The sequence below is a fragment of the Dunckerocampus dactyliophorus genome, chromosome 18, assembly GCF_027744805.1.
Source record: "Dunckerocampus dactyliophorus isolate RoL2022-P2 chromosome 18, RoL_Ddac_1.1, whole genome shotgun sequence".
NCBI classification, from domain to species: domain Eukaryota; kingdom Metazoa; phylum Chordata; class Actinopteri; order Syngnathiformes; family Syngnathidae; genus Dunckerocampus; species Dunckerocampus dactyliophorus.
Window position 1 is genome coordinate 15208165 of NC_072836.1, and position 22887 is coordinate 15231051.

Here is a 22887-nt window from a genome sequence, read left to right on the forward strand (position 1 = left end):
ATGGAGGACTGCTCTTTTTTGCCAGGCTGCCCATGCCCAGCCCGTGCCCCTCTCTGTGCCCCCTAGCACCCTGTAACACCTCCACGCCTCCAATCCGCTCGTCATCTCCTGCATCCCCGCATGGGGCCCCAATTTTCTGGCTGCCATCCCTCCCTAACTCGCCCTCTTTCTTCACCCCCTCCCCCTGCACATTCCCACCCACCCAAGCAGAGGGTCTACTTATGCCCTACATAGAGGCAGGAGACGCGGGCTGGCACCGAGAGGAACCCTCGGGTTTACAAACTGTGTCAGGCCTCGAGACACTTCTGTGATCAACACCATGCGCCACACAGAGGGAAATAATAAGCAAAAAAATAAAATAAAGTAGTGTGATTGATGTTGTCAATATGTGAAATCTGGAATAAATCAGCTGAAGGTCATAAACGCAGAAGAAAAGTCACCGCAGCAATCAATGCAACATGGCTTATACTGTAAAGTAAACATACTGTAGCAGAGATACATTACTGGATAGAGAGGCAAACCACAGGTAAAGAGGAAACATTTCAAATGAGCACAAAATATGACTGCATGTTTATCTCTCCGTGGTGGCCTTAATAAAAATGTACTTCCTCTGGTGGGTTTTAATTAAAAACAATCATCCTTTGGGATAAGACCTAGATTGGTTTGATGTAGTCAATCATTAATGTGCTCACCCAAATTGTCCTGTGACGAGAAGTACATATGAAGTTTGTGCATTTTTTTGCTTGTGAATGTTTAGTTCAAACATGCTAAGTCAAAATTTTGATTTAAATCCAAACATTTACAGCAGTTTTACAAGCAGTAGGAAGAAGCAGAGCTGGCCGTAAATTCTGGACTATTACGAGTACCTGAATATAAGCTGCACTCACCAAATTTAAAGAGAAAAAAATTGCTTGTGCATACATACTTGTTTGTAAGTCGCAGGTGTCCGTCCACATTGTAACATTACACAGAAAAAAAATATAAAACTTGCAATCCTACCTACGTTCGGTGTTCCCAGTGTCACTCGTTAGCTCCGGTGATGAGACATGAGACGCTGTTTTTCTTCAGAATTCAACAGCTTCCGCCAAAGCAGTCCAAGCAGAAGCTGTAGTAATTCTACACTTGATCAAACTTACTTAAGATTTGTCAGATCAAAACACAATCTCTGCATTAAGACTTCAAAATGTGATATTAGCATCCACTTGACAACTCCAATTCATTACTTCCTGAATCTGAACTCTAAGGATCATGGGAACTCTAGCAGTTTATAGTCCAGAATTCACTGTATTTCTTGGTGAAGTCCAGGGTTCAACATGTACCAGGTTACCAACTTTGGAAGAAACGAATAAAGATGTGTACTGATTAAGTAAATACAGTACAGTAAATCCCTGCATTTTGCAAGGGTTCCGTCCAAGACCACGCAAAAACAAGTGATTGGTATGGCCATAAAAATGTCTATTTTTGATACATGGCTCGCCCCCTCCTCAAACCTTCTTTCCTCCTCAACATTTGCAATAAAAGTGACTGTTGTACACTATTTTCTTAAGCGTGAGTCGCACCAATAGAAAAATGCCGCATGAAGACAATTATTTGGAAATTGATTTCATAAAATCCAAGACCAAGAAGGGACACTGTATCTGGAAAGGTAAGTTATTCACCTACACAGTAGCACACAACAACAGACTGAATAGGTGTCTTGTATGTTAACATAACACATTAAGAGTCATTCAGCGACACAATTTTATAAAGAACATACCTGGGAGGCTGAACAGCCTAAATTAACATAACTAGACAGCGGGTCCAACACGCAAGTTCAAGGTATGCAAGTTCACCAAGCTCTCGATCTCATTCTACCTCAATGAATCACACAGGAGTAGCACATGCAGTAGTTGTCACAAGCCTAAAGCATCCTCTTGCGGCTGTCACACCTGACTGTAAGTCAGTCATTCAGCTCCAGAACCATCCCCTTCTCTCTTCAACTGCCATTGTTCACTCACGGCACAATCCAGGTTTCAGCCCTAAGTATGCCTCACACACTTATCAAACACATTTAAAGTATAAAATGTACAGCTACTCACCACTAATGAATGATAATGTAAGATGATCGATGAGCAGATGGAATCGCAGTCAGCCTGATTGTCAGGCTAGCGCTAGCTTGTGCTTTCGTCGCCAAACAAACTTTTGCATCTCAGCGCACAACTATGGTGCGTTCAAGGACCACTGAGCAAAGTGTGAAATCTGAATGCTTGATGAAAAACAGTGAAAGATAAAGAGATGAAGATGTAAAAATTGTGGGCGTTCTAACAGTGGAACATGTATGCTGTACATTTTACCTTTATTGCCACATATTTATAAATTATTACCAAACATATGGTGAATGAGATGTGTTATCTGTGGGAAAAAAATCGCCTGTTTTCAGAGAAATAAATACAAATTCTTGACCAAAAATTTGCAAATTTACGGGTCTGTGAATGCTGCATCGTGAATGTGCAGGGATCCACTGTCGTTTGGGTACAGCTTATTCAATAATATGAATAAATAAATGGAGTCAAAAATGGAGTCAAAGTTGACAAAAACAATGTGGGGTAAAAATTTCCAAATTTCAAATGAAGGAATGACAAGCAAATATCAACATGGTTTCTTAATCCATGTGCTAAAAGCAGACCACTGCTGGTGTTGCCATGCCCTAAAGCCAGCAAACACACATAGCAAATGACTGAATAGCCGCCTTTTGTTTAGCTTTGTGGAAACCGTGCAGCGCACACAACATGTAAAGTAAACATTCTGTCACATTCTGCAGCGACTGGATGCACAAAGTGAGAAGAAGGACGGCAAGACAGACTGATAAAGAGCGAGACAGAGAGACAGGAGGCATCCATCCTACCATGCACCATGACCTGGCAGAGAAGTCATAACACAGCTGCCACCTTTCCCACGCCATTCCACACTGCCACGCTGCCTCCCACGCCAGAATCCTCTTCCTGGGGCTGCTGATAAATCTATGAATATGTCAACAAAGTCAATGGGAGGACAAAAAAAAATGATCAGGAGCTATCTGTAACTAGGATGCTGCTACAGCATGAGTGGTAGAGTGTGTGTGTGTGTGAGTATATACTGTATGTGTGCTCTGGTGTGTGTGTGTGTGTGTTTGTATTTGGAGGGAGAGGGGACACAGAAATGCCACAGAGTCCTCTCCAAGCAGCTGTGCCTCTCGCTTAGCTGGTCCAATTGCTCTCGCTGCCATGTGCACTCTCGCCGAGCCACCAACTCTGCACCAACGTACTGAGGCCCATGCACGGATGCATGCAGCAACACACACGTGCACGACGCTCTGCAGGTTGGATTCTCTCTCCACACTATGACTCAGATTCTGAGTACAGTGACCTTAGTTGGCTGTGATGTACGCTAATACGCAATAAACGTTCCAAGAGGCCCCCAGCCAAACTGACACGTCTGAGCCAATTGACTGAAATAAAAGACTTCTACTGGAATTTTGTGTTGCCAAATGTGGAAAACAATTGTTTTAGAATGCACCCTTTAGTTTGTCAATTATGGTTAAGAGGATATTCCAAAAAAATGTGAGCACAGCATGCTCGTCACATTGAGAGGTGTTTCTCTCGAGCCAAAATATTACAAACGTTTATTAATTATATGATGTATTATATTTTTCAGGTTCAATGCCCCTTTATGCAAGTTATTGTTTTTTTTTATTTTACAAAATACAGGTGCATAAATGAGAATACGAGTTCAGTTCAGTTAGAGAGAACAATTAAAAGCTCGGGAAGTTTGTGTAGCTCATTTGCTGATTAGCGCGCAAACCTGTCATTCACACAACGGAACTTTAGAACAAATTTTTCACATTTCATGAGATACTGAATTGGTGGTTTGTTATTACCTGCAAGTTATAATCATCAAAATTATTTAAAAATGAAGAAGCATTTTCTTGAAATATGTCATTGTGTGTAGTGATACATGTGTAGAGTACAAGAGTTTTCAATTGGACTACTGAAATAAAGTTCTTTTTCAAATATAATTTAATTGATTCAGGTGTATATATATTTTACAAAATGCAGTGCATTATTTGTTAATATCCTTGCACATCTTTTAATTATTAGCAATTATAAGAAATAAAGTAAATATTATTATTCATAAAAACATTATTATTATTATTGCTATTAGTGTGTGATAGTATTATGATAACATTATTGTATTATTATATATATAATATATAAATATATAATGTAAAAGTATTATTATAACATTTAATTGTGTGTTATACTATAATGAAAATATTTTATCAGATTATTTTTTATTAAATAATTCTCTGTTTAAGTGTGGGTGACACTGTCAATCGTTGCATGGATCAATACTGATAGAGATACCGATTACTTCAAATTTTTCAGAATAATTGAATGATTTTGATATTTTGCCTTTAATTTGTTGATCCTGATATGACATGGTAATATCTAAATACAACAATATAAGTCAATGTAACAATATCAATATTATCCATGGCTTTTTGCCCCCTGTGTCCATGGACGTATTCACCGATTTTGTAAACAACAAAAAACGATATATAAATATAGACAATATATTTGAACAGCAGAACAAAAGACACACAGATATTTGTGAAAATAAACATAGAAAACAAATGAAAAATATTAATCTTTTCATCCTGGGATAAATCCCATAACAACACCAACCGGGTATCGGTATTCGAATCGACCCGCCCGCCTCTAGTGGCTAAAGACAATTAAAAACAACCCCTCAAAAAATGTACGCAGGGGTGCCAACAGGAATTTGGGGCCCGGTGGAAAAAAAAAAAAAAAATCACCCTTTTTATCACGTGTCAGGAATCTTTATATAAATATAGATAACGATGTTTTTATGTGAGTGGCTAACTTTTAAATGTACAATTTGCGCCTGCTTTTTAAAATAAAAAGGTGGTTTCAACATTATGACACGCGAGTGCAACAATCCCAATCCTTCTGCTGTTTGTTTTTATTCTAAGGGCACCCAAATCATCGCTGGCTGAAACATCCTTTGTTTTTATGCTGTACATAAAAAACGTGACTGTTTGTCATAGTCGGTAACATTTAATACTCGAGTTGATGAAACTCAGGCCTTCGTGCTATTTCCCTTCCTCCCGGCCGTGTGCACACTAAGCTGAGGGAAATCTGTTGCTGGTAAAATAATAAAAACAAACACAAAGTCATTTTCTCCGCTTGGTGTAAACAGCGGGCTGTTGCACACGTGGACGTCGTTGTGGATTTTATTTAGTCATGCTCATTATAGGAAGTACAAAGAAACGTCTGAGAGCTGAATTGGCTTTGCTCGTTTTGTTTCTGTTCTGTGCTCCATCCAGTGGATCGGCAGATGTTATCTGATGCATTGTAGCGATGCGAAGTTAGAGTACGTGCGTGCGCCTCACTCCCTAACTTGTGTGTCCACTACCTTGTTTCCTTCTCCCTATTCATCCATAAACATGCAGCTGTGCGTTACACAGCTGCATGTTTATGGACAACAACTTGCGAGAAGAGGGCCGTTAATAACATGTATTCCCAAGTGACAACGACATGTTGCACCCGTTCTTCTGTTACACATTTATGGTGGTTGACTAGTGGTGATGGGATGTGTGACAAGTGGCAATTAAAAAAAGACAGCTAGAGCGCGATAGCTCGCTCAATGCACCACTTCTGGCACGGCTTCCCCCTGATAGATGACCTAATGTGTGACCCTCCGTCTTTCTCTGCCTTCGCACTTTCCATCAGTCAGTAGCTTCCAGTCATGATTCAGTGCTGTTTTTAATCTTGCTTGGCCTCAGTGGGGTCTAAAAGTGCTGGGACTGGGCGCCATGCCCAGATGACCCCCGGTAATATGGAAATGAATGGAAGCAACGCCACACGCAGCCCCCCCCCCCCCCCCCCCCCCCACGAACCCGCTCACTCCCACCGAGCCACATACAGTTACATTAGCACACGTATACAATTTATCATTTTCAATCAGAGCAATTTCATCGGTTTCTTTCTTTGGAGCCTTTTTGTCTGGATCATTCTCTCCCTGCCTCTGCAGACACACTAGTGTTACAGCGTTATGTAACTGCACCAGATTCCCTCCTGCTCACACCACAGGCCGAAAGCTCGCAATAAACAAGGAGGTAATCATTGCTAACGAAGTACGGCGGATCCCCGCATATTTGCAATTCAGCATAAACGGCCCCGCAAATCTGCGGAAAATTTCCCAGAAAACAGGCAGTTTTTTTCCTCAGAGACCAGATCTCATTCACATTAAGTCGTAATAGTTTACAAATACGTGGTAATACGTGTAAAATGCACAGCACGCATGTACAGAAAAGCCCAATTCGTGTTTTCTTGTCAAGCGCTGAGATTTTGCGCTTTCTTTGGCGGCCCTTGAACACACCATACAGTAGTTGCTATGAGCCGCAAAAGTGAAACTTCTTCACCGTGACTCTGATTTCATCTGTTTATCAATCATCTTTCATCAGGAGTGTCCAGACTGCGGGCCGGGGGCCACTTGCGGCCCCTGGCAGTTTTTTTTATTTCACTTTTTAAAAATACAATTTAAAAAAAACACAAAAAAAACAACAACAAAAAAGAAATATAGCAACAAACTCGCTAAACTGACAACACTGGTCCCTCCTGCTACATCGTCTTATTCCCTGGCAGAGCAGGCGTGTGTGTGGTGTGTTAAGAAGCAGAGTTACGATGCCGTCTACTGTACGGGGTTGAATGCTTATGAGAGAATCTATTTGTGGAGGTTTAAATATATTCATGGCGGGCCGCCGCAAATAAACGAGTGTATAGGAAACACTGTACTGTGTGCTGTCCTGTACTTATGGATCCGAGCTGACTATTTTAGAGTAAAAAGTCAAAATAGGTATTGGAACGCCTCGCCATTACACATGCAGGAAGTGAAAATGGAAGAAAATATGAAGTTTGTCTCCATTTTGCTGCCATAGCAGCTTCCTGTCATCTACAGTAGAGACATTTTGCAAAAAGTGTGCATCTGTGGGATTTTCTTTTTAAATTTGTGAGGTCAGCAGTCACTGGAGGTTTGGGGTTGAGGTCGGGGTTCTCAAGTTCTTCCGCTACAACCTCATCCAGGCCTGGCTTTATGAACCTTTGCGCCGAAAACTGGTCTTTCCCAACGTCGGAAGCATACAGTTGGCCAAAACATTCTCCGGAGTTATCGAGGTTGTGTCCCAATACTTTTGTCTATTTGTTGCAGTGAGGGTTTCACCAGGTTTGGTTTTAATAAAGTCACACAGCCTTGCATTGTCAGATTAGATTAGAGTTTCCAATCACGCAGCTTCATGTTTCCACCCGACGCTTCATTTATGCAGAATCGAGCCAAAGTGCAAAGTTTACCTTCTTCCCCGCTCTTCCTCACACACACTCGTCGTAATTTGTCTGCCCACTGGTTTCACTTAATAACTTTCAAAAGGTTCCCGGGCAACGTGGTTGGAGAAAGGGAAAATAAGGAACCATGGCACTTTTTTGGCACACAGCTCCGTCTGTCTTGCCCAGAACGAGGAGGTTACCATGGCATCGGTGGGCACCTCATAAAGCAGACCATTGTTGGCGCTCTTGCATGTGTGTGTGTGTACATGTGCATGTGTGCCAGATCGAGTTGCATGGCAACAACGTCTGGGCATCACCACCAATAGCAAGAAGCCCAAATCCTGCATGGAGCTCTGTCAGACGACAACACACATGCGCTTTCTACACTTTTCAAAAATAAAAAATAAATCTGTCTACGCTTTGCATGAAAAGCTCAGATCACAATCTATGGTTCCCAGCCCAAAAAAAAAAAGCCTGTCAAATCCTAAATGACAAATGACCTGGCGTGACTTTACTCTCTGCACATTTTTATTAACGCTTACATGGCATGCTCCAAAAAGGGTTGCCATAATTACAAAATGAGCCCGCAATCAAAACTAACCTGAGAAAGGAAAAAGAAAAGCTTTCATTTTCTTATATTTAACTACTTTCATCCATTCGCTGGGTGAAGGCAGCCGTGCGAGTTTCTTTCTCAATGATTTCATTTTCAAATAGGCCAAAGCACCAGGTTGGCTTATGATAAATGTGGGTGCAATTTGTGGTCGCTTCAGGGGGGGAAAAGTGCATGTAAAAGTTGTGTTAGGAAGTGCAATGCATGGGCGACAACAACTTTTGACATGTGTACACTCACGCTCACTGCAACCTTTGTGTTGGAGTCTTGGCTTGCCAGGGTTTCTCTGAAAGCAACCATGAAGGCCACACGTGGGTACTCTGGTACACTCTGCTGGTGCCTTTGGAGAACTAACACAAATACAGCCAGAATTTAATCTTGTCATGGGAGAACACAACACAACCTTAACAGATGGATAACTAATGAATGACCTCTGATGATTCATGGGACCTTCATGAAATTAATTCAAAGTCTTGAAGCCATTGTGAATTTATGATTAGTTTACATGTAATGAATAATCAATCAATGATAATGAATCCACCGTTATTAGAACAGTTAATATCCCGGCAAATTAACCAAACTGCGGGAACACAGAAATTCCATACAAATCTTTACGGGATCTTTAAGTTACTTAAAAAGGCTACATTTTGAATACTTTTATTTTTTATTATTTTATTTATATTATTTCTATCCTGCTATCTCACACCCTGTGACATAAAAAGCAACACGCTAAAAAATACAGTATATAACAACTATAGACAGCTATTACAACATAAACACACTGTTTAAAAAGCAGAATTTGCGCTAAAACTTAGAATTTTAATTTGTAATACTAAGAAACTAAAAAGCAAAAACATATACAGTGTACATTCAGTATTCACATTTTTTTTCTCCATAGAAATTTATTCTATTTTTATTACTATTTTATTACATATTACTATTCATTATTTTATATTTACTATTTCCATCCACCCATTTTCTATGCCGCTTATCCTCACTTGGGTTGCAGGGGTATGCTGGAGCCTATCCCAGCTGAGTTTGGGCAAGAGGCGGGGTACACCCTGGACTGGTCGCCAGCCAATGGCAGGGCACATATAGACAAACAACCATTCACATTCATACCTGTGGACAATTTAGAGTCACCAATTAACCTAACATGCATGTTTTTGGAATGTGGGAGGAAACCGGAGTACCCGGAGAAAACCCACGCACGGGGAGAACATGCAAACTCCACACAGAGATGCCTAACGGCGACTCAAACACAGGATCTCCTGACCGTGTGGCCAACATGCTAACCACTAGGCCACCGTGCGGCCCTAGATTCACAATTTTGCTAACAAAATTACAATTATATGTATTTCCAAAGTTTACATTAATCATGTTATGTAAAAAAAAAAAAAGAAAAGAAAGAAAGAACAAAAATGTATTATATATTTTTCGTGTGCAGCTGAACTCCTAAATAAAAAAATTAAAACTTGTTTAAAATTGTTTTTAGTGGATCCCTATACAGTCATGGAAAAAATGATTAGACCAGCCTTGTTTCTTGTTCATTTTAATGCCTGATACAACTAAAGGTACCTTTGTTTGGACAAATATAACAATGACAACAAAAATAACTCGTAAGAGTTAAATTTTTTGGCAGTTCAATGCTATAGCTATTCATGTAAGAACTTTTGGTTATTATCAAGATAACCATGGATGTTGCTAAATATGAGCTCTTAAATGAAACTCTCATGAGCTATGTTTGTTATCATGATTGTATTTGTCCAAACAAATGTACCTTTAGTTGTACCAAGCATTAACAACCTAAAGAAACAAGGCTGGTCTAATCATTTTTTTCTCCAAAAATAGGCATTTCCCCCCCGCAGAAACACTTACGCCTTTCCGAAGAACACATCCCATCCACCGTAAGGCGATAATAATTTACAAATGTATGATAACACAGGTAAAATGTACAGCATACATGTGTCATTCTAAAAAAACACACACAATTTTTACATGTTTATGTATTTATGCTTCACAGATAATGTTTTTAGTCAAGGGTTGTGATTTCGCACTTAGTGTAGTGGTCACTGAATGCATCATAGTTTCTGTGAGATGCAAAAGACAACAATGAACAACAATGAACAGATTCCATCTGTTCATTGATCATCTCACATTACTATATATAGTACATATTATGTATAATATGTATAATATGTGTATGTGTATATATATACACGTGTCAAAACCAGACATTTTTATGGGTTGATCAATTACTCGCATTTGCTGGTAGTCCTGGAACGTCATAACCCCCTGCGAAAAAAATGCAGTATATAGATAAATAAATCTTCGGGGAAGGGGTTTAGGACATGCATGGCAATTATAATTATTTGTTTTTCTGTTTGGTTAAACATGTTACACACTGGTCATGGTGGGCATCCTCAGCCTTGCCTTTTTCCCATTATGTTGGAGCCTTCCACCACATTTTTCAAGAAACCACTTTCAGAAAAATATATACTTTTTGAAAACCACGGCTGACATTTGAAAAAAAAACACAAAAACACATGAAACTGTAGCCTATGTTTTTAAGAACTCCAGTAGTACCAACATACAATATATGGAACACATGCTGAAAGCATACTCCTCACTTCCTGCAAGACTTGCCTCGCGTGTATTTGCATAAAGCCATACACCACTGCAGTTGAACATGCAGTGAAACTCATGTCACCCTAAGTGCGTCTCTTCATAAAGTATATCCTACTTTAACAATTCATTTGAAATCATGTGTATAGATAACGGCATCGACTTCATTTTTGAAGAGCAATAAACTTTAGCCTCCTGAGACCCAGCAATGCAGTTTCACGGCCTTATTTCACATGCAAAACCCTCTGCAAGAATAAAACCAGTTGTGCTGTGAAGAAGACTTATAGGCCATGGGTCATACAGTATGTGTTTTTTGTCCAGTAAAATAGAAGATCTGTCATGTCCAAAATGGCCATACAGCACGTTTTTTATTTATGCAGTTACTGGGTTTTTTTTAATGTACGGTAGTTAAATCTGCTACTAATATAATATATAATACATGACATAATATAACATATAATGCAATATAATTCTGTTTATAATGCATTTAGGTTTTATATTATTAGATATGTATTATTTATTATATACGATTATTATTTGTCTGCTATTATCTATTATTTGTAAATTGAGTGTGTAATAGTTTTAGGTGGTTTTGGTAAAACACGTCATTTTGAAGTACTGAAAACGACACACGTATCCAATGTCCTTTGTGATGGGCATGAGGACTTACTGCTACTTTTTTTTATATAAAATGATGGCAACAAATGCATCTAAATGCAGAAATACATGCGTGTGGACCCAAGACGAAAATCTATTCATAATATGAGTGATATAATTTACAGTATGAAAGTATGAGGATGCACCAAATATCATTGCACACGGCAAAGGATATCGCATTATAAAAATAAACACTTTTTTTTTATTATTATTTAACGCAAAAAAAAAATTGCAACTTAGTTTTCTGGGTTTAAGGAAGTTATTTAAACTTTTGATTAAATAAACCACGCCAATGAAAAGCTCCCTTGATTGAAAAAAGTCAATTTCATTTGTTAACTGAACATCATTTTATTAGATGTTGTCACTACTTAACAATAACACTGCAAACTGTTTTTTTTGTTGAGAAAGTTTGTTTTTTTTAAGAGTGTACAAAACAATTAAAATCATTAAAGAACTATTCAATATATATAAATATATTTTATATGATATAATTAATATTATCATTTATATTTGTTATATAATATATGAATAATAAATAAAGTATTTTTTTTTTCCACAAGAGGTCATAGTAATAAAAACAAACATTGTTTGCATTAATTTTTTTTCTTTCCCTATGTGGCCAAACTTTATAAGAGACCCTCGAGTACACCATCCAAGGACATGAAAGCCGTGGTTTTACTCTTGTAAGCTTATGCAATTACATGAGACTGAAGCACAAATTTGCTACAAAGACTAAGATGTTCACCGGGGAGGATTCCCCCTCAACTTGACAGTATAGCCCACAGAAAGGAAATGAAGTCAGTGGAAAATAATAAAATAAATCACGGCGGTCTTTACAAAGCCAATTAGGCAATGTTGTGAAATAGTTGCGGCGTGCAGTAAATGTGATATACCGTATGATAAACGACTGCGACCGCACTTGTCCAGAAGGGTTTTCCATGCTCCGTCTTACACTTGACGTGGAAGAGCCAAATAGATGTTTAGATTGGCCTGGCATGATGGTTGCTTCTGTGCTGTTGTGCGGCATGCGGGCCCACAGATTAGCACTTTGAATGAGACTCGTTTCTGTTGTGAATGCCCCCTCTGTTTGCCGACACGGCACTGGATTTCAGAAGGCTTGTTTTGTATCACCTGTTCCGAGGGGTGCATCCTATTATGTCTGAAAAGCTAAAAGGAAGGCACGGTCACAAAAGGTTAAAAACCTGAGAGTGTCTTATTTTGGCATCATAGGCGAGATAGACTTGTTTTTTTTTCTTCCTAAAGACATGTGGAAAATGGCTCCAAACAGATTTGAGAGTAAGACAGGTGCCAGCTCCGCCATCTGCTTTCAGTTTCACCTCCCTCTCTGTCTGCTTGCAGCCAATCCCCTCCTCCTTCGACGATCCCAATGCATCCTGCTCTTATTTTACGTCAGACCAGTGTTACACCGCATAACCTTTACGTACCAGCATTGCAAAAAAGCGAGACATCGGAAAAAGGAACACATTTTATATGAACTGTAGGTATATGACATCTTTATAGAACATTCGGGATTAACTGTGACGGCAGATGGATTGATGAAGTGGCCAAAAAAAAAGTACAGGTCCAAGGGGGAAAGGGGTCAAGGAGTTCCAGAGCGAGACTTTGAAGAGGCTGCCAACAAGGTCTGCGCAGTCCTCATCAACTCTTCCTGCTCTTTATGGTGGTATGAGCCTAGTTTTCCACTCTAACCTCAAAACACATATTCATATCCACAGAAAAAGGTCATGTTTTATCATAGTATAGTCCTGCTATTTGCATTAACATATTTTTTGTATTCATGCATTAGTGGAGTTTTTTTTGTTTTTTGGACTCAGCTTTTGAAAATGCAGTCAAGACACTGACAATGTCAAATGAAGGTTATTATAATCATGGCGGAACTGTAGGCCATATGGGAAGTTGTTATTTTCTAATGAGTATTGGCAGATACACTGTATATACTAAAGTTTTTTTTAATAATATATCAAAAGTAACGCAACATAATATATGGATGGGTAATACATAGAGGTGTCACAAGATTTCTCGTTCAGAAAATCAATAATAAATTAAATAATTAATCACACAATAAATGAAAATGGATTTGATCATTTTGCTAGCCTCAATACATCGTCATGTGCATGTGAGCCTGTTTTCCTCATCTCTTTCCTCCAAACAGGCAGGGAGAGAGTTCACTCTGTGCATTGGTTTCAGCACCTTGGCATATTGGTTCCACACAACAACGGCATGAACGAAGGGAGCCCTTTTGTCTCGATGGGTGCAGGCGGGGCCGGTGGCATACACACAGAGCGGAGAAGAGGGCAACGTAGTAGAAATAAAATTTGTAGATTGCAATATATTTCCATATATTTCTTCATTGTACTTTTCTTAAAAGTAACGTTAAACTCTCGCTCTCGTAGACCCAATCTCGTGCATCATCTCATCTCGTGACACCCCTGGTAATATAATATAATATCATATAATGGAATTACTTTACCATTCATTTGTAAAGTCAAATACTAGAACAACGGGGCCTCTTCTTTGAGAAGAAACCTTTTGAGCCCAATCCCCAGGCGCAACATATTAATAACAATCAATCATCATCACGACACACATGTATGGATCTATGTAATGCAACAAATGTCAACTATAAGCTTGGCAAAACCAATTTTAGCAAAATACAAACCACAACCATTTAAATGGGCAAATATCACAAACAAGCGAAAAATATATGTCATTAATAAGCCCGTAAGGTTTGTACGACAAACATCGCCCAGCATGAAACTAACATTCAGCCACTCCTAACGATGCTAGGATAATTCCTCTACCGCGAAAGAATAACTTGAAGAACTGCTTTCTATGTCGGTCACAACGACACTTCCCTTACCATGCGTGATGACATCTTTCTTCGACTTCTCCCGGGAGAATTTCTGATTAACGTATTAGTCCATTTGAAAGTTAGAGGCCGAATCTCATTTTTATTGGCTGTAGGCTTTTAAATGGAATGACATGCCAGGACACAGCCAACCATACGTGTGCATTTTTGAAGAGCAACGTAAGAAATATCACTATTGAACGTGCATAATTTGTGCTAAAGGGTGTCAGATATGTTACAAATAGGTTGTTTTGTCTACTATGTTAAATAAAACGGTGATCCACACCGGGAAATTGTGTGTCTAAAAATGTCAGTTGCCTGTACTGCACAGCTTCTACTAAAAGCTTTCTGGTTTATTTTATTTGCAATAGGCTTTGCACAGGTGATAATCAGATTTCTTGGCTTTTTCGGCTGTTACTGCATATTTATATACACTGTGGGTCTTCGGTCTAAATTCAGATTTTTTTTTCATTAGACGAAATCCACATTTTTTTTTAACCCAATGCAATAAAAGTAGATTTTGATACAAAGAACATCCATGTAGTCCTTCAGAAGCCACAATATTTTTTATTTCATTTTATGTAATATTCATTTTAATTTGTTTTTTTCAGTTGGTCTCACAAGATTAAAAAAATATATTGTAATATATAATAAAATATATAAATATAATATATTTCTTTATGATATATTTTTATTTAAATTAATTTTAAAGCTCTTACATTTACTTTGTCTTGGTTGCGCCACAATATGGCAGAAGGATGATATATACTGGAATTCTATATGAGTAACTGTATATAAGACCGATAGTAACATTATACATATTACATTACATTACAATAGTACTGAGTTTATGAAAAAAAAATAAAATTTCCCTTCTAGACCCAGGTGACTGCAAAGCACATCGTTTTTTTTACTCCAGAACGTTATCTTTTCCTGGATAAAATGATTTGTTAACTTCCATGTAGAAGACTATCTGTAAGGCGACTACTACGCAAACAAAGAAAGACAGGAACAACCCATTTAAAAGTCAGAAAAATCTGCACTAAAAAAATAAATATCACATTTAATAGCGAGTAAAAGTGAAAACATACTGTTGGCTGGTCTTTCTGCATCGTGCACCGTAAAGTGGCCAGGCATCATTTAAGAGCGCGGCGGCGGCGGCGGAGCCGTGTTGGTCGCCTCAGAAACGTGGGCCTTTAACTGGTGCTGGAATGGGCTGCCGTCTAATGAGCCCATTAGGACAAAGATGAACTTGAAAAGAGCGGAAGGAAAAGTAAACAAGTCAGCAACAAATCGCTAGCGATGGGGATTCTGACGACGGACTGCAACTTGTTTTTATTCTGACAAACCAGAGGCGGTCCAGGTTGTAAAGAGTTTCAGACTGCAGGTGCTCTTTTCAATGGAGGGTTTGCTTGGCCAGACACTTCTTGGCCCGCGTTGAATGCTCTCAGGGTGTTTGTTTGCCTTCTTTTTCTACACACTCTGTCTCGGCCTGCTTGATACCGATTGCCTTTTCCTCACACTCGCACTTAGTCTGTCTATCTCTGTCAGTTTTCTTTAATGTTGATGCAGCATTCTACTTTGGCCTCCAATCTTTCTATGTGAATGCGTGTGTGCAGACGTCAGTGTGTCAGATGGCAGCGGTGGTGTGTGGTCAGTGCACAGTGTGTTCGCTCAGCTGCTGTTTCGAATACACAACTAGTGTCCTCACTCATTTGCCGCAGCAGATGGTAGCGAGCTTCGTAGGCTACGAGTGTGTGTGTGTGTGTGTCCACTTCACTGGAGTGGCAGCTGCGGGCGGGCAAAACCGCATGCGGGTAACAAAAAGGACAAGTAAACTAAAAGTCACTCGCGTGAAAGATCGCAAGATGATGTTCCGTGCAAAATCTCGCAACTCTGTTTCATCAGTGCGCAATCCTTGGGATCGAGAGATGTACGGTTGAGACTTGGTTAGCCTCCGCCCTAGTTAGCGTGTTTTTCTGCCACAATTTTGCCTCATTTTGCGTGCCTTCTTCAGTTAGTGTACAATATGGCGCCTGTCTTGCTGTGTTGTTAATACACTGCATGAGTCCAAATGTGTTCTCAATGTTTTTTTCATCACGAAACATCCTTTCTTGTTAGCATCCTGTTAGCTAGCTTACAAAATGGCAGCCAGAACCGGAAGTTACATCATCCGTCTATGATATCATCAGCGGTTGACTCTCAAAAATGTTACCACAAAACACATTTTAATAGTTTTACAATTAGAGTTTTATTGTGGTTCTTGACATGACTGAAAACAGGAAGGTGGTGGTGGTTGATCTCGTTGCCACATCATGTCTTTGGGAACAGTCACAGGAAGGTAAAGTAACCTTAATTGTTCATTTATCCCTTTCATCCCTACTGGAAAAACCAGCATAGACCAGCTACCAGCATGACCAGCATATGTTTTGTTTTCGTGCTGGTATCATCATCATGGTAGCATCAGATGCTGGTATGCTATGCTAAACCAGCATAGACCAGCACTGACCAGGATAGACCAGCAGATAAACCAGCAACAAACCAGCATAATTTCCGTGCTGGTCTATGCTGTTTTTTTCAGCAGGGAATTCGTCGTTTATACGCATTTAGAATTGTTTTCTGCACGTAAAACATAATATAATAATTGTAAAACTACAAAAACGTGTTTTGTGTTAACATTTTTGAGAGTCAACCATTGATGACATCACAGACGGGCAACGTAACTTCCAGTTCTAGTTGCCATTTTTTAAACTAGCTTATAGGATGCTAACAAGAAAGGTGTTTTGTGTTAACATTTTTGGCTTTCTGGAATAGATTAATTGGATTTACATTATTTCTTATGCGAACCTTTGATTCGGTTATCGTCTGTTTCAGTTAGATTCGGACCCTCTGGAATGAATTAATGATGCTAACCAAGGTTCCACTGTACACCATCAAATAATAGACGGACTGCAAAACAATCTATTCGCTATCAAATCCCAGAGGCTGAAAAACGATAATGTGACTTGGAAGAAAATAAGGTGTTGGTCCCAGTTTTGCAGCTACAACATTTTCTATTATTCAGGTAGACTTTCTGAAAGATTTTGCATTTTGGTGGAAAGCGTGAAACTCTCTTAAGTCGACCAACTCATCAAGTCCTGGTCCACCTTGTTCTTCTTATTACTAAAAAGTGTCCGCTTGGGTCGACATCGTCATACATGGTCGACTGCTTTTCGACTGCAATTTCTATGAAAAGTGGCTCCGTTTACGTCGACGCGTGGTCGCATTGTTAACTTCATCATGAAATGACAAAGATGGACATGGAAGCCAAAAACTTACCAACACTTGTCTTTCAGTATTTTCTGACTAATAACAGGCCATAGTCAACCACGAAACGGCAATTATTTATTTCCTTGTGATATAGTGAGGGAGCGATATTCGAACCGAGAAATAGCGAGGGACGACTGTATACTCGAATTTCTGCTTGTCACCTTGACTTTTTAAGTAAATAAATAATGGAAGTAAATAATCAAATAATAACATCATGAGGTGTTTACAGTAGTCCCTCGTCAATACAAACCTGCAATAAAAGCCTGTTGTTCCGGCAGTCCAGTCTGTCTCTCACCAAACATTACTGACACCATAGGGACCAGTGCAGAATACTGTATATCATAACATCTTTGAATAAGTCTTGTGAATGTTTTATATTTGTATTTTAGTTCATTTAGGCATTTTATGCTTAGTCAGTTTTAATTAAGGCAAAAAATATGTAAAATTTGCTTTATTCTGAATTTTTTGACTTAATAGGCTGTATTCAACAGTATTTTTTTGGGTTTTTAGAATAAATTCACACTTTAAGCTGTTTATGTACTATTTTATTGTATTATTGAATTCAGTTAGCCTGAAATTTAAAACATGGACAATTTTTGCAGACAGCCGCAGTAGAAAGAAGTTGGCGACGCCAAGCGATGACCAACTGATGCCAAATGATTATTCCGTGATTAGATGACAGTGTTGCCCGAGGACGCGTGCTACTATCTAATATGGCTCGGCAACCCAGCTGATTCACGACTACACCATCTCGTCTAAATTGGTTTTGTTCTGGTGAATCACTCCATGTTCCCTTAATAGAAAAAACAAACATACTGCTCTAACATTGGGTGACAAGGGCACCTTGGGTGTGCAGATGTTCACGCAGATGACAGATGGCGGCGACGCAGCTAAGGGAGCCACGGAAGGATGTCTGCGCCAGGCTGGTGCGGCATGCACCTCTACCTCTTCACTTCCCCTGTTGTACCGTAACAGTCCCCCACAACACAAAGTCTCCGAACTGAAGGTTGTGTGATGTCTTTATCTGTGTGATGTAAACATGCAGTGACTCAGCGCCTGGTGGTCACGGACGTCTGGACATCTTTGCATTCTATACCAGACACTCGCCACATGACGAGACTGCCGGAAAATTAAGGTTTATTTATATACATTTCAGTTTTAAAAGCATAATTTACAGATATTATTGAATTGTTGAAGCAATGTCTGCTAAATTCTCTTTGTTCATATTCTGTCTATTTGCCATTATTCATCTAAAAACAAACAAAACAGCTATATTACATTCAGTTGTTAGAATATTTTTCTGGACACCATGTATCTAGGTAAGTAAAAAAAAAGATTAAACAAATAAGCCAATAAATAATAAATATAAAAAGACAAATTAATATTTTCCTAAATACATTTTCCTCAAACGACAGAAATAATTGTGTTTACATTAGAAATAAAAAAAAGTCAGCAGTTTGTGCAGACTGTTCATTTGAGGCTGGATGCCCAGGAAGCTGCAGAGAAAAGGAGGATGTGATGACCAGGTAGAGAAGATAATTACCTTCATTCATCTTCACCGGACCCCAGCACTGGTTTATGACTGTGCATGTGAATCCGGGCCCACTTTTGATGAATTTCCCCTTGAAGTAGCAGTCATCAGTGGATGGAGAACCTCCATCACTATGTGCTCTCATTCATCATCTCATTAGGACCCCGCGCTGGGCTGCATGGCTCTTTGGACTCCCAGGGAGAAAGAAGAAACTATGATTTCCATCATGATCTTATCAACATTGCCTAACTGGGCGAATATCTATTCTTTAAATTACAATATCTTTGATTCCCCAGGCCATTTGGCTAAAATGCTAATGCATCATTGGCAGAGAGCTGTGTATTTCCATCAGTCACAATTAATTGAATAGATCATAGGCTTAATGTGGTTATATACTGTATCTATGATAATATCTCTATTTCAGGTGTTTGCAAATACAAGATTTGTGATGGAAGATAATTTGGTTAAAATGTTACATCCATTATCTGGCTGCCTTTGAGGGCCCGCAAAGTATGACTGTTTGCTGCAGTGAGACTAAATAAACCTCTTGAGTGGAACTAAGCACCCCACTTTCAACTCATGCATTACCCATCTTTATAAAAGCCTCAAACAAACCTGGATATTTCCCAACAACCACTAGAATTTTTATTAGGGTTAGGGTTAAGTGTTAGGGGTTAGGGTTTGCAGAATCTTCATGTGGCATTTAATGGAGACCATAGTAAGGTTTGGATTGGGGTTCGGGTTCAACTTTGCAGAATCTCCATGTGGATTTAATGGAGACTATAGTTGGGTTCAGGTAAGAGGTTAGGGTTAGACCAGTTAGCAGAATCTCCCTGTGGCGTTAATGGAGACTGTGGTGGGGTTCAGGTTAGGAGTTAGGGTTTGCAGAATCTCTATGTGACATTAATGGAGACTGTAGTGGAGTTCGGGTAAGGGGTTCAGGTTAGACCAGTTAGCAGAATCTCCATGTGGTATTAAGAGACTGTAGTGGGGTTCGGGTAAGGGGTTCAGGTTAGACCAGTTAGCAGAATCTCCATGTGGTATTAAGAGACTGTAGTGGGGTTCGGGTATGGGGTTCAGGTTAGACCAGTTAGCAGAATCTCCATGTGGTATTAAGAGACTGTAGTGGGGTTCGGGTAAGGGGTTCAGGTTAGACCAGTTAGCAGAATCTCCATGTGGTATTAAGAGACTGTAGTGGGGTTCGGGTAAGGGGTTCAGGTTAGACCAGTTAGCAGAATCTCTATGTGGTATTAAGAGACTGTAGTGGGGTTCGGGTAAGGGGTTCAGGTTAGACCAGTTAGCAGAATCTCTATGTGGTATTAAGAGACTGTAGTGGGGTTCGGGTAAGGGGTTCAGGTTAGACCAGTTCGCAGAATCTCCATGTGGTATTAAAGGAGATTGTAGTTGGGTTCAGGTTATGCGTTAGGGTTGGGGTTTGCAGAATCGGCATGTGACATTAATGGAGACTGTAGTGGGGTTCAGGTCCAAAATCCAGCCTCCCCAGGATCCTTTCAGTTGCTCCAAGTCCAAATTTAACATTAGTTGGCATGAGTTTGAGTGATCAGAGGTGCAATTTATGATGCAGTGAAAAAATGACTCCCCTCACTCTTGTTGCGATGGTCTTCACAAACGACCGCGAATGGATGCTTTCATAATCCCGTACAAACCTTCTATTTTTACGCTTGAAGAGAAGCTCACATTGTCTGTGGGCAATTTAAGGGATGTACCTGTTTCCAAGGACAACATTTGGTTGGAATATTGATTTCAGCGAGATGAGAAGACTGAAATCCATCATGAGAGCTTTATGGACCACAGGGTTCTGTCATTACCAGGAAATTGTGATATTTTAAGGCTCAGCTCTCTTTTATTTGCTTTTGTCCTCATCCCCTCTTCTGTGTGTCGAAAAATCCTACTTTCCTTGCCAAATTCTGAGTAAAACCTTGTCATTGGTTCAGGCCAAGAAGAAAAATTAGATCTGATTTATTATCATTTCTCCTTTGTGTCAGCAAATACTATAACGCTGGCTTGGCAGATTTCTTCATTTATTTGGCTCATCCTCTGGGTGTGCGTGTGTGTGCAATCTTGTACAAAAATAAAATGAGAAAAAGCTGAAATGGTACTGAAATGTGTAATAAAAACAGCACTTAAGACAAACTAAAGCCATTATGAACAGTATTCATACTGGCTTTAAAAGCCATCTAAGCCTTTTCAGCCAAGTTTGAAATTTGGTGATTAAATAAAATAATTATAGCAACTGTGACAAAATCAGGACTGTAGTGTAAAGACCCCTCTACGTTGCCGCCTGGAATGGCCTTTCTCCTGGTACAGTGATTCCCAACCACTGTGGTGGAGCACAATAGTGTGCAGTAAGACAGCATCAATTGTGCCGCAGGCAATTATCCAGTTTCACTTAATTGGTCCCCAACTGGCCGCACAGTGGCCTCGTGGTTAGCAATGTGGCCTCATAGTCAGGAGGTCAACGGTTCGACTCTCCGTTTGGCCATCTCTGCTTGGAGTTGAAGGTTCCGCCCCTTGTGTGTGTGTGTGTGTGTGTGTGTGTGAGTTGGGCTCCAGCTTACCAGTGACTCTAATGAGGACAAGAAAATAAATAGATGGATGGATGGTATTTGATAATTAGGTTGTGTATGTTTTGCTAATGACATACATACAGGGATTAATATAAGAGGTATATATTTTTTTTAAATATATACCTCTGTCATTAAAAACATCAATTAAAATTCTTTTAAAGCAGTTTTTTTGCTTCATCTATTGACTTGCATCTTATAACATATAATATTTGAGATTATGTTGTGCATTTTTTTTCCTAAAATGTGTTCAAAACAGCAGTCAACCCTCCTACTCAAGCACTCAGAAATAGATCTGTCATGTTGCTGCTATCATCTCTAACTGCTAACGACCTTTTTTTGCCTGTGACTGACGTTGATATGATCCCTTAAGCCCCAGGCTTGGCACTGCAGAGCTCCTAAGACAAATTAAGCGTGTGTCATGCCCACACCCACCTCCAGTGTCGTGCTATACCCCTGCCTTGGGATCATTCATTTTTTTAAAAAATGTTTTGCTCCGAATGACACAAAAAGTGATGACATTCGCATCGGTGCAAAGAGTAAGTGCAGAGCATATGTTTAATATCCCACTTTTTAAAACAGTATCACAGTTAAAGCAATGACTTACCTGTTCACGGTGTATACAATATATATAAAAGATAAGACATGATAAACGTCCTCATAAAAAATATTTTGATTGTTTTTTTTTTTTCAGGACAAATCACGTTCGCTATGGAGAGGGAAGGCCACACTTTGACATTTTCCTTCCACCCTGTGGTTGCCCTCCCACGGGTTTTCATGTGAAATACTCGCAGGCTGCCTAGAAAAGTTGTAAAGTACAGTTTACATGGCCTACATGAATATTTGGGTCAGTGGCATTCATTTTGTGTGGTTTGGTGGACTCTTGTGAACAATTCAGCCAGTTTATGACCTCTATGAAACTGTAACCAAGACATAATGAACTTTCAACTGACATACACACATCATTAATGTTAATTCATGCTATTATTTCATCTATATTGTTACTTTTTTAACTTGGCTAAAATGAACTAAAATTATTCAGATTATTAGAACATTGTTTTTTTTTTTTTTTTACACCTTTGGCAATTTATACTACTGCCACCTTAATTCACTCAGGCATACATGTGTTGTGTTCTAATACTGTATGAAACACAATCGTCAATGCCAAAAATTATTATTAGCTAAATATAAAATAATTTAAGAACATCTTGATCCATATTTGAAGTTATTTTATAAGATTTTGTAATATAAAATTTTTGTAAGATAAAATGTGTAAAAAAATGTGTTCCGGAAAACAAGTAGAGAAACTGGCATTTCCGAAGCCACCTATCAGGGGTCCT

General features: G+C 39.2%; 1 protein-coding gene across 8 annotated transcripts in view; it reads right to left on the minus strand.

The window, feature by feature from the left end:
• The window catches only part of nfixb (nuclear factor I/Xb), a 213468-nt gene extending 210430 nt beyond the window's left edge, over positions 1-3038 (minus strand). For 4 of the 8 annotated variants that reach the window (XM_054758694.1, XM_054758681.1, XM_054758686.1 and 1 more), the window contains exon 1: positions 2885-2956. In XM_054758694.1, the coding sequence (XP_054614669.1) occupies positions 2885-2941 (57 nt within the window). In that variant the 5' untranslated portion in view covers positions 2942-2956. Of the gene's footprint in view, positions 1-2884 lie in introns of all 8 variants that reach the window. The other 4 variants (XM_054758685.1, XM_054758673.1, XM_054758677.1 and 1 more) reach the window with 4 other exon arrangements.
• Between the last annotated feature and the right edge of the window lie 19849 nt (positions 3039-22887).